At 42.5% G+C, this 12665-nt stretch overlaps 1 protein-coding gene across 2 annotated transcripts in view; it reads left to right on the plus strand.

The window, feature by feature from the left end:
* Nucleotides 1–462: 462 nt before the first annotated feature.
* LOC111587179 (disks large homolog 4) overlaps nt 463–12665 on the plus strand; it is a 71252-nt gene continuing 59049 nt past the window's right edge. Inside the window, exon 1 of one of the 2 annotated variants that reach the window (XM_023297031.3) lies at nt 463–1060. In XM_023297031.3, coding sequence (XP_023152799.1) covers nt 1031–1060 — 30 coding nt within the window. In that variant the 5' untranslated portion in view covers nt 463–1030. Of the gene's footprint in view, nt 1061–11008; nt 11149–12665 lie in introns of those variants that run through there. The other variant, XM_023297030.3, reaches the window with a different exon arrangement.

Below are 12665 nucleotides of genomic sequence, written 5' to 3' on the forward strand. Positions count from 1 at the left end.
ACACACACACACACAGACACATCCAGGTGTGTCCATCCAGCACAGAGTTCCTCACTCAGTCCTCAGCACTACAAGGGTGACCATATGACAACAACAAGCCTCCCTATTGCCATGGCAACAACTGCACCATTGCTAAGGCAACAGCTGCAGAGTGCTACAACAAGCAGAAAAACCTTGATGTATTTTCAGTCTCATTATTCCATCCGGTTAACACAAAAACTCCTGTTTCATGTGATTGGGTCTTCTTGAAGTGGCTCTCGCGGTGCTTCGTGCCTTCTTTTTCTGTGATGCATATGTAATTCACACTCTCCTCCTCAACACATTTTCTTTCGGTCTAATTCCTTCTGTCTTCACACACGTGCGCGCACGTACGCGCACGCTCATGCACTCACCCACTCTCCCTCTCCTTTTCTCTCTCCTTCACTGTCCCCTCCCTCAGTTCTTCCTCTCCATCCTCTGCTGTTTTGCCGTCTTATTCTCTGTTTCTCTTTTTCCCTTTTCTTTCCACAGTGTGAGCCCCCCCTCCCCATTTTTTTCTCCATGTGTGTGTGTTAATCCCACAACCTCTGCTTTCCATCTCCATCCTCCCCTTCCTTTCCTCCATCTCTTTTCACATTCACCCCATCTTTTCCTTTCTTTTTTTCCACCACTCCTTTGTCGCCTCGGAGAGAGAAGAAAAAATCGCTCACCTTCTCCTTTATTTCCACTCTTTCTCTCTCTCTCTCTCTCATGCTAAATTCCAAGACCACCCTCTCTCCTCTCCTCTCTCTTTTCTTTGCTCACTCTCTCTATTTCCCTGTGGCCCTCCCCCTCCCTTTTCATGTTTCCCCCTCCCTCCATCCTCTCTTTCCCTCGCTGGTTCAGTTAGTCAAAGAAGAGACTCACGGAAGGAGAGAAAAGGGGGGAAAGGCAGGACGAGAGTGAGAGCGCAGGAGTGGGGCAGGCTGGGGAGAGGGGTGTGGGGTCTCAGCCCTCTGTCGTGGGGGGTTGGGGGGGTTGAGATACACCCCAATATTTTGTTCTAAGTACCATGGACTGCCTCTGCATTGTGACTACAAAGGTAAGCCTATCTGTTGTTCATTACTCTGTGTGTGTGTGTGTGTGTGTGTGTGTGTGTGTGTGTGTGTGTGTGTGTGTGTGTGTGTGTGTGTGTGAGAGAGAGAGAGAGAGTGAGGCTGCCACAACTGTATGTGAACACAGAGAAGGAAGGAAGCTGTCATCTCTCAGTTACAGAAGTATGTCATCTACATGTCATTTTTCCTACTGTATGACACAAAAATGTTTCTACTGTTGGGCTCTTTTTTTTTGCGATTTGAACATTTGAGAAAAACCACAGGGTGAGCTGAGCTGACTGAGTGGTGTGGAGACTGAATACTGTTTGATATCTCCGTCTCTGGATGACCCTCTCTCCCACTCTCTCTGCATCTCCTACTCTGTGTCATGCTTTGTGAGTGTATAAACAGGGGCTGGCTGACCTGCGTGGATGTAGTAAAAGCGGGAGAGAACTGGCGCTTGGGTTGCCTGCGCGGGGCTTTGTGAGCCGCAGAACATGTCAGGGAGAAACCATGGGAGGGCACTCTGCATGCTAATATCCGTATATTTCCAGCTGCTTTCTCTTAACCTCGACACACGTTGCGGTTACCCGCCGTGCACCTGAACACATCTGCCTCTCACACGCTGGCAGTGAGTGACGTGTTGCATCGCACACATGTGCTCGGCGGCAGAAGCACCGCTGCTGCGCGGAGGCGGTGCTAGACATGAAATTGGTTAATATAGAGAAAATTGAAATGGCTTTAATGTAGTCTGGCTCAGGACACACTCTGGGGTCAGAGCCTGTTTGTTCAGACGGCTTCAATCTCTTCCAGACCTTCGAATATCCTGGTGGGCACACTTGCACACACACGGATTCAAAAGCAGGTGAACAATGTACTGTAGCATCTGCACCTGAATGGAGCTTCTGGCAGGAAGTGATGAAAAAAAGTGGGAAATACACAGAAACACACACACACACTCACAAAGCAACTCCTACAGTTGCGTGAAGGTGGTGAGGATTTAGAAATTTTTATTGGGACTTATTTGGTGTTTGTAGAGCAGACGTGAGTGCAGCTGGTGCTTTCAGATGTATTACGTAAATTTGTGCTTAACTGTGGCACATTCATTTGCTTATGAAGCTCTCGGTTTCTGTGGCAACAGAAGATCTTTCGTCAGTTAAACATAGATAAGTAGGTGCAGTCATGAGAAGAAACAGCACTGTCGAGGTTTACAATAAAGTACATTTCTGTCTATATTACATCATAAAAAAATGAAATAATTTCACACAATTTGATTTTCTTATCTGAGATCTGCTGGTTCTGAACACCTATCACGATGCAGGGTGACAAATTCTTGATGAGAAAACGGAAGAAAATGTCAAGGTATCCCTCAGTAGCCCTGAAACATCAGTCCCTCATGCATCTTATTTGACCTGAGGATGACTCACTGAGTTAGCTTGAATAAAAGAAGGGAAAAAAAGAACACTGTAAGTGAAAGACCACAGTTGGTAACAGTGGATATTTCACCAAACTTGTCCTGCATCGCTATTGAAGTGAGAAAAGACTTACTGTAAAGCTGGCAAAGAAGAGCAGAGTATTGCCAAGAACTTGTGGGACAGATGGTCAGTTTATAAAAGGCTAAGTTAGTGTACAAAAGTGCGTAAAAGGACGCACTGACGGATCAGCAACGCAGGGCTTTGATCCACCAATGAAATGAGTGGCTCCATTTTCACTTTAAACTACAATCAGCATTTCACTGGACAAAATGAGCTAAACCTTTGGCATTCATTGGAGATTCATTTGTCTTTCCACTGTGTAAGTTCGCTTGAATCCATCTTCCCAAAAAAACTCGGTGTATTCCTTTAAATGTGAGTTATTAAACTTTAATGGAGGCTGGCTGCATTGCAGGTGAGGAGTGTGGCTTGCCATCGTGTAGCAGATGATGGGTGAGCAGCTCCCTGTGTGAGCTCTTCCATGACACCCACATACTGCTTAACAGGTTATGTGAACAATGTTGCTTCCCTGCAGGTCTGTGCACAAAGTTTTGCTGTGTGGGAGAAGCCACAGTGAGCCAGTGAGTGACAAATATCTGATAACCCTGTTCAGAGCTACACCGAGTTAAACTAAAGCACTACTCTGTTCAGGGCTGATTTTAGCTGAAATATTAGCAATACAATACGAAAACAAGCTTTCAGTGGCATCACTAGGTGAGCTACATTGTTCAATATTTTGGTAGGAAATTCACCCTGAATTTCCAGTGAGATATAAATGGACCTTTTTTGATAGTAATAGAGGCAGTGCGATTTCATGAGGGAAAATAAAGACCATTCAAAGCAAGCCCATTTGTAAGAATAGTTTCTCCTTCTTGAGGTGAAATTGTGAAAGTATTTCTCTTTCTTTCATAATGCCAGTGTCATCTTCACACATCTGCCTACTCTTGAGAATTTCCAACATTTGGCTTGGATAAAAGCTCAAGTAAGATAGCCTTCTGTCTCCGAAAGCCTCCAGAAAACCCCTCAGATATTTGTTTTATCTTTATGCGGTGATCACACCAGTCTTTTAAAAATCAGCTTTCAGACGAATCTAACTCTAACAAATTTTCGGCTGAGGTCTTGTGAAGTGGTGTAGAGATGCTCCATAAATGCTTGTAAATTGAACTCATTTCTAAAACAGATGACCAGGAACAATTCCTACCAAGGACTGCATCCTCCTGAGTGTTCAATTGGACTTTTTAACAGCTTATGTAATTTTCTGCTTCTTCCTACACTAACATCTAAGAAAAAATAAATAAACAATAAACTGCAACATATGATACCAATGAATCATACAGAAGTGCCATTACATAACGTTTAGAACTGGAATATTAGAGCATATCAGCTCGAGGAGACGTCACAGGATTTATATTTGGCTGCAAGCCTGACAATACCTTTGACTCTCCCTCCCTGTATGGCACTGAGTCAGAGAAGGATGGTTTGATATTTCAGAGGCAAGAACAAAGATGGTGTACACAGTCAAAGAGATTTAAGCTAAAAGCGGCTAATGTTAATTCTCTCTTAGAGGAAATTATTGCAATAAAATCAAGTCCTCCTCGTGTGCATGGGGAAAGGAGGACACGTTTACGCTGCCTCTTTTCTGCTGCCTTAGCCCTTCTTAGCTTGTCTTACATTCCTTTGATTATCACTCCTCTCCCTGTTGTCACCCTCGTTCCACTTCTCTGCTCTCACATTTCCAGTTCCACTATTTTTTTTTTGTCCTTTCTGCCTCCTTCACCTCTGTAATCCCTAACTCGGCTCTTCTCTTCCAGCCTCATCTTTCCTTTATCTCGCTTTACCTCCTCTCCCCCCTGCTCTCCACTCGGTAGCTTACCTCCTGCCCTCTTCTTCAGCACTTTCGAGGCTTCCCTAGTTAGTGCTTCTTCTAATGAATTATACATTTGACAAGATGTAGTCAAAGTCAGCAGCCCCATGTGCACATTATTGGCTTCATGCATGTCTACATGGTCCAACATGAACATCCTCTTGCCTGGAATGGGTTTTAGCACTCACGTTTGCTGCCAGCTGTTCTTAAGGTTCAATATACTGTCTATGAATATTTATACCTCCTGGATGTGTGCGTTATTGTGTGTGCATACAAGGATGAGAAGCTTACGACTGCTGCTTTCTTGCTGTAGCCCTAAGAGTCTCCAAAATGGAGTTAGGCTAAACCCCGTGCTCGTAAATCAAACAGAGCCTCCTCGGTATTCATTCAACTCACCCACCTTAACAAGTGTCCATTCACCATATAACGTGCGATGCCTGTGTGTGTGAGTGTGTGAAATACAGTACAGTGTGCTGTGCGTTAGGATTGGCGGTCCAGTGGAGAGCTCAAATGATCTCCACTCAAGGGCACGAGCGTCCATCAGGCCTTTTGTATGCAGCCACAGAGACACTGATCCTGCCAAGTTGCTCCCAGGGCACAGTGAGTGAAGCAGGGTCTGCCCCAGTGCAAGTCTGATGCCATGACTGCACAGTGCCGAGGTTCTCTGCTAGCCGATAAACAAACACAGCAGAACCGAGGGGGAAATCAGAGATGAAATGCTATACAGACAGACATGCTTTTTTTCCCCCTCCCCTCCTCCTTCTTGATTCATTTGTCGTCATTTCAGCTCCGATGACAGCTCCAAATATTGGCAATTTCTAGGGTTAGCCATGGTTTTGTTTCATCTTTAAGTACATATTGCACCACTCACCCACACATTTTAGCCGCTTTACCGAAAGAAAGTCACACACCTACATGATCAGACAGAATTCACACAAACTGCAGAGCATCTTGCTCCAGCACAAGTGGCTTCTGCACTGTGGATTGCAATTGCAGCCTTGCTGGAGTTCTTGCCTTTGAACACTTGTAAGGTTTAGTTAAACAAGAGGTGGAGGCTTGTTGTGTGGTGCTACTTGTATGTTTTTTATTTTTTTACTACAGGTGTTAAATTCAAACAGCTTCAGTTGTTGGGAATATTCTTGTAGAAATGAAGCATCAGATAATGTGGTGAGAAAATCAGACGTACAGTATACGCTGGTTTCACCTTCCTCAGCTTGCAGAATTAACACTGGTGGCGGCTCACTTCATATTTGAGCTGCATGAGCATATTTCAGCTACTTTCTAGTGCCCATCACCCCCGCCAGGCGCCTCAGCCAGCAAGGAGGCTAAGAGCTTCTCTTTGTCAAATGCACACAACACAATCTGTGCTCCATGCTTTTCTTGCTGTCTTTCGCTTCACTCTGCTCTACAATCTCACCCAATGACATAACTTTACCTTGAATGTTTAGATATTATACGTCGATATTTCAGCGTTCCACAATGTGATGAGGCCAGATCCTACGTCTGTATCTGTAGTGCTTGTAGCGCTGTTATGTATCTTTCTATTTATTGAATTTAAAGACTTGAATTTCCTCTTTTTTTAGTCTGACTTTGGACAGGTGTTCATTGTGGGGATTGTTATGCCCTCATGTTTGCTGGATCATTTGTTCATTTCTTGTTGATTTGACAAATATGAGCAGTCAACAAGCCTATAGACTATCAAGTTACACAGGAAAGAAAAAATCTTTCGGTATCGTCTATTATAATTCGAAGCAGCAGCAGAGCTGTCCACCAGTAGAGCCTGCTTTGGGTCTGCTGGGATGTGTATTTTCACTGTTTTAGCTGTCAGAATCTCTGCCCATCCTGAAATTGTCCATATGACAGGTGACAAATTAGATCCATCATGGGTTGTTTGGGCTGGAGACTTTGTCGTCTCACATTGAGTGAGAAGGCTAATGACGAAACACAAGCTTTCTGTGGTGGACCGTGAGGAGGACCGCGGCTGACAGCTACTCTGCACTGAATGGGCAAGAAACACAACAAACTGTTGTGGTAATAAATGAGAAATATCTAAATCAATTGCAATGATGGATGGTGTATATTTAAAGATGTTGACAGATTCAATAGAGGAGGTTCTGTAGACCTCATTAGGTCGGGAGCTAAGGTTAAAGAGGGTTAACTTCTCACTAGGTCTCTCTGTAATAAAACAATATGACTACATTATAGGCAGCTTCGTCAAAGGCATCAGCTAACTAGTGTATGTAATGTGTGGGTTGCAATGTGGATGTGAGGGGGCACAGGAAGGAGGAAGGTATAGAAGGAAAGTGACAAAAACAAGGATGACAAGGATGGCACTGCTGATATCATCAATATGAATAGCACTTGCATTAGCTTTGCAAATGGGATCAGATTTTCTTAGAGAGCTGTGATGACTTTTTTTTCAGTACAGCACACAATGACACCTTGTGGCACATTGTTAAATTACAGCACAGGAGCCCATGACAATCTGGATCACAGATATTGTCAAATTTCAGCTGCTCCATGTGAACAGTTTCATGTTCAGACACTAGATTATGCTACATTAGCCCGAACCAGAGAGTACATATGTGGTCTCTAAGGTGGAGGCTCTGTGTGTTTCCTCATAATTAATAGGAAGTAGGCAATCAAATTACTGTATCAGTTATTCATGGGCAGTCCCTTGTCACTGGCATTTATAATGTTCTCATCTGAAATTCATGTCACGGATTTAGAGGTTTTTAACCTTCTCAATCCGCACAAGACTGCTGCGAGTACCAGCCACATTTGAATTACATGCTTTGTAACTCTAATGATACACCTTGCTGCCTACATGTGTGGCTTTGGCCCTGAAAAAAGAAAAAAAAATCACCATTTCAATGGAGAACATGACACGAGTTAATGACACCACGAGAGTTCAAATACAGATGTGCTCACGGTCAACACAGAAATGTACAAGCACACATATTTTGTGTGATTTGTTTGTCTCTGGCTTTGTATCTTCATGTTCCTCTTATAGGTGATGTCAGTTGCCTAGCAACCAAGCAATCAGGGCCCGATTGTTGCCATGACAACATGGCAGGGGTATCATCATGGAGAGAATAGAGATGAAAGGAGGAAGGGAGGGAGAGAGAGGAGTGGAAAAGAGAGATAGTGAGAGATAGAGGGAGAGAGAGAGGGAGAGAGAGAGAGAGAGAGAGAGAGAGGCCTGCCATTGAAGGGTGTTGATAATGTGAAGCCCACAGCGTGCAGGTAGGAGGATGACCTCTGTGTAGGCGGCAGCAGAGAAGGCTCATGAATGCGGAGAATAGAAAATTAATGTTTGGTCTTATGCGGCTGGATCCGCAGGTTACGCAGCGTTTGACACTGTTCTAACAGGCTTCGTTCCAGATGGAAATGTCACGATGTGCTCCAGTTGTCTTTAGTTACAGACAGTGAAGCTGATGCAGAAGCCACAGCTCAGTGTGTCGCTGAGGTCCAGAGGGCTTTGGGCCTAACCTCTGCAGGTGTCATAACCCATCCATCACCCAACAGCAGTCCACTGTAAAACAGTCCAATGGGGTCATGGTGCATTTACTCTGTTTATTCCTCCAACCAACTCTGTTTCTCCCTTAATACAGTCGTGTAGCACAAAGAGACAAGGCCTCAGAAGGGAAACGCAGAAACTACACGCAAATATGCCCATTATTATGACAGTTAAGCGATAGATGGGAATAACATTCAGTGCCAAAATACTGACCACACTGACTGGCCGACTAAGACTGGCCAACATGACTGTAAAATACGACATCAGTATAATAAACGCACTTTTCTTCACACAGCCTGCTGTCACCAATTTTACCAATTTTATATTTGGTAAAATAAAACTACTCTCTCATTTATTGACAATATTAAAATCAAGTGTTATTTTTGAACATCCTGGCATCAATATTTTATGAGAAGATTGACTTTCACCATCTAGTCAGGAACTATTTTGTTTCGCTGCAGGAACACACACCACAGAGGAGTGATTCGATGCAGCTGCTTTGGCTAAAGGGTTACCATAAAGCATCTAATACATCCCTAGTGTCAACTCATTACTCTAGCTGTACACAGGAATGTATCTGAGTTTGTGATGTGGATGCAGGGATTCAATTGATTACCACAGGACTGTAAGGCTTCATACAGAATGTCTATCTTATTGTATTTACAGTTTGTCTAGTAAATATTGATCATCATGGGTAAATCAAAAGAAATCCTGAAGTGTAAAAAGAAATCTGGAAACATGATTTTTTATTGCATCTCTAGGCTTTTTATGGTAATATTTAGTCATTGGTGTGAAATAACTGATTGGCTCAATGTGCCTATGAATTAAATGTGACTATAAATATGAATTATCATCTGTTTCAGCAAACCAATACACTTTGTAACACCTGTGGTTTAAGTCTTTTAATTTACTAGTTATTGCTGTGCTTGGCTGATGTGAATCGCTGAGGTGAGAAAGTGCAGTAGGCTATATTAAGATACTATTTGCACCAAAGGCTGTCTGAGACATCTGTTTTTGAAAAGCATAATAGAAAAAAAAATATCCTTTATATAGAAAGAGACTTGAATACTGAGTCAACAATACTGACAACCATCACAATCTCAAGGTGCAGTTAATGTACAAATAACACATCAAATGAATGGAAGAGTCAAGAACGCAGTCAGTCATCCATCTATGAATAATATCAAAGTTGATGTTAGATTTTAAAATATGTTTTAGCTCAAAAAAGATCAGCGATAAATATAACATAATAAATGAGAGTGAACTGCCTTCTCTGCTGTGAAAGAAGGAGCATAGTGGCTAAGTTTATATCGCTAAAATAGTTAATGAGGTATAATCACCTTTTTTTTAGACACTTGGTGAATGATTTTCAACCGACAACCAGGACAGTTAGGTCTTGACCTTTTTCCACATTACTTTTTAACAGAAGAACCCCTTCGATAAAATGCTAAAAATCTATTTTTTCACCTTGATAACATGTACACACGTGTTTTTCAATGCTACAAGACGTATTATGAGCCAAACAAGCATTCAACGCCAGGCTGAGCACCTCCTCCTTCGAACTACAATGTATTGGTGGGGATCTTCTTCCGAATTGATGTACAGGTTGAACATGTACGGTTGAGTTATTCCAATATTGCTTTCCATTGTGCAGCATGGAGTCATTCATCTTCCAGTGTTTGAGTAGTAGGTGAGCTGGTGTGCTTGAACTGCAACAAGTAGTAAAGGAATAGAAGGAGAGGAGGTGGGGATTCATTGATCTGCACATTCTAAAATAGGCCAGTTTAAGGCAGGAAAGGATTATTTTAACAGAAAAAAAAACCAAGTTTGATACACAGAGATGAGCTTTCAGGGGTTTATTTGGTGACTGAAGAGGAACTTTAACAGATAGCTATTATTTGCAGTGATAAGTGCCCAACTTCTTCTATTCTAACAGCTCTTTTTATTTTTAAAGTTGTACTGCATCTTTCAAGATCTGCAAATAAAACAAGATCAACTTGGCAGTTCTTTGCTACTGTACTTAAACTGATCTTCTTTCATTCATACAATGTATTTCATTTTAAGTACACTTTTATGATATAGAAATGTGTATTGTGTTACAGGCATAAAATGTGTAGTCATTCTCTTTCAAGTCATTTTCCCCCCTCCAATATAGTTTTAGTTAGCTATAATACAAGTGGAGCTGCAACAAAAGATCACAGTTTCATGATGTCAAAATGTTTTGATTGTCTAATGAATATCAAATCAATCAACTGTCACCAAATAGGAAAAAAAATCCCTGCATATGTTTGAGAGCCCATAATAATGTACAGTGAATTGTTCTGCCTGATTAAGGTGTTCAGCTTAGAATGTAAACCTGAAAAAAAAGGACACAGAATCACTATTGTGAAGCTGCAACCAGAAAACGTTGGGCATTTTTGCTCAGATATATGACAATTAAGCAATTATCAAAATTGTTGTCAACCAATCAACCAATTAATTGTTTCATATTTTGAAATGTGCACATCAACAGGGTCAGTCTGGAGCACCAGTGACACCTAAAAACGAGCATATAGGCTGCAGTTAAAATACCAGCTGCAAAGGGATAAACATGTAAACACACTGTGGTTGTATAACTGAGAGATCTGTGTCAAAAATGCTCCCAATTCATCAGAATGTTGTGCCTCTGTCTGACGTATGCACGTTGGGTATGTGTCTGACGATGTGTCACGGGGGAGCAAAGAGCCGATCGGATAGAGGCGTACTGTTAGTGTTTACTTCAAAAAAAAAAAAAACAAAGGAGGAAAATGAAACAATATAGATGGTTGACTCTCCGTCTCCTTCTTCCCTGTTCCCTCCCTCACCCACCGACAGTGGCAAACATATTTTATGAGTCACGGCTGGAGCAGACTGCCAGTCCTTCTCGATTCAGACCCTTGCCTTTAACATCAAGATATATCCAACACCAACAACTCTGGCTTCCAGGAAAACTCTCTCTCTCTCTCTCTCTCTCTCTCTCTTCGTCTGCTACGACACCCCCTTCCCCTCCCCTCTCTCCCCCTCCCTCTTTTTTTATTTCCCCTTCCCCAGCCTCCCATCTCTCTCTCTCTCTCTCTCTCTCTCTCTCTCCCTCTCTCTCTCCCTCCCTCTCTTTCTCCCCATCCCTCTCCTCCTCTACTGCGGGTGTCTGGGAGGCTGTTTTTCCTCTGTCTCTTGCTCATGAAGGGCCGCACTAAGCTCCCTTCTCTCTGCCCATGTGTGGTAGGTAAATTCACCTCTCCGTTTGTGTCGTCCTTCTCCTTCCATCTCTCTGTTGCTGCCTCTGTTTTTGCATGTTAGCTCAAAGTCTGCGAGTCATTCTGGCAGGCTTAGGGGAGGTCTGTATCTACATCTGTGCATACTGCATCGAACATGCTTGGAATCCGCTCCACCGTCATAGATTCGTCAGAAATATGTGTATGAGGACATTTTTTTTTTTTGCTCTCCTTATACGCGTGCTCTGGATAGGTTTAATCATCCACTTCGGGTATTACGTATGAACGTGGCCTGGCACATGTGGGTGTGTATGTAGCTGTGAGCCTGTATAGACATGGAGAAGGAGTAAAACTCTCGCAGACTTGTTGATCAAAGCATTATAGATTCATGTATGTGGCGGTTTTATTCTGCTTTTGGATAGGTGTTTGCCTCTATGTATTTGTGCATATTGTGCACCTCTATCCTTGTTAAAGACCAGTGTCCTTGTGTGAGGAAACCCCTCCTGTTGACAGAAAAAACTGTCGTCATCACTTTGAAAAAGCTCATTTCATTTCTGGGGTTACAGTGAAGGATGTAGGATCAACATCTGGCTAGGGACACAGATTGTGGTTGAGCCTTTTTCTCATGTACAGGTTATTCATGTTTGTTGAATGTAATATATTTATATGTATCTATATAGCTGTGGATGCTTGTGAAAATGACAAGAGAGGAAAGTCCAGGGCTTCTCCTCCCGTCTTAATTAGTTGAGAAGACATAATGAGCCTCTGCTCTGGCTGGCTCAGTGTTATGATACCAGAACGCCACTTATTGCAATTCCACATCCAAAAGCACTGTCCATGTATGTGGTCAAACAGAGCTTTGAATCGTTATTATGGTTTATTCGTCAGGTCGAATGGCAGATTTACAGTGTAAGTGGCCCTGATTAAGGAGAATCATTATTTTTTATTGACATCTTAATGAGAATACACTGTGCAGTCAATACGTTATAGGGCATTAACTAATTTTTGTTGTTTCTGTGCAGCAGTGTGTTGGGTTTTACGTCAACAAAAACTGAAGTAACATCTCTCTGCTTTAAATTAAGTCTGTTTATATCCACGTGAGATGGATCTTGTTGCAAATGTTCCCCAGGCTTTGTGGACTACATTTAAAAAACGAGTTACCAAAAGATCTAGTGCTGATTCTCGTTGTTACGTTAATTTGACATAAAGCCCATTTATATCAAATACAACTACTAGGACAAGAATACACCTCAGATGGTTCCCCACATGATGCAGAGGTACTCCAGGAAACCTTTAGACTACAGGATCAAAGTGTTTTGGACAGACAAGACAGAAGATTGACTTGTGCATGAGTGATGGAAGGATGAAAGTGTGAGACAGCTCATAATCAATGGCATACCCCATCTGTCAAACATGGAGGAGGTGGTGTTATGGAATGGCTGTGTAAAACTGCCGCTGCAGTCTCTTGAGTTCATTGATAATTTCACTTCTAACAGCCGCGGCAGGATGAATGGTGTATAGAAA

This window comes from Amphiprion ocellaris, chromosome 14 (assembly GCF_022539595.1).
Source record: "Amphiprion ocellaris isolate individual 3 ecotype Okinawa chromosome 14, ASM2253959v1, whole genome shotgun sequence".
NCBI lineage: Eukaryota > Metazoa > Chordata > Actinopteri > Pomacentridae > Amphiprion > Amphiprion ocellaris.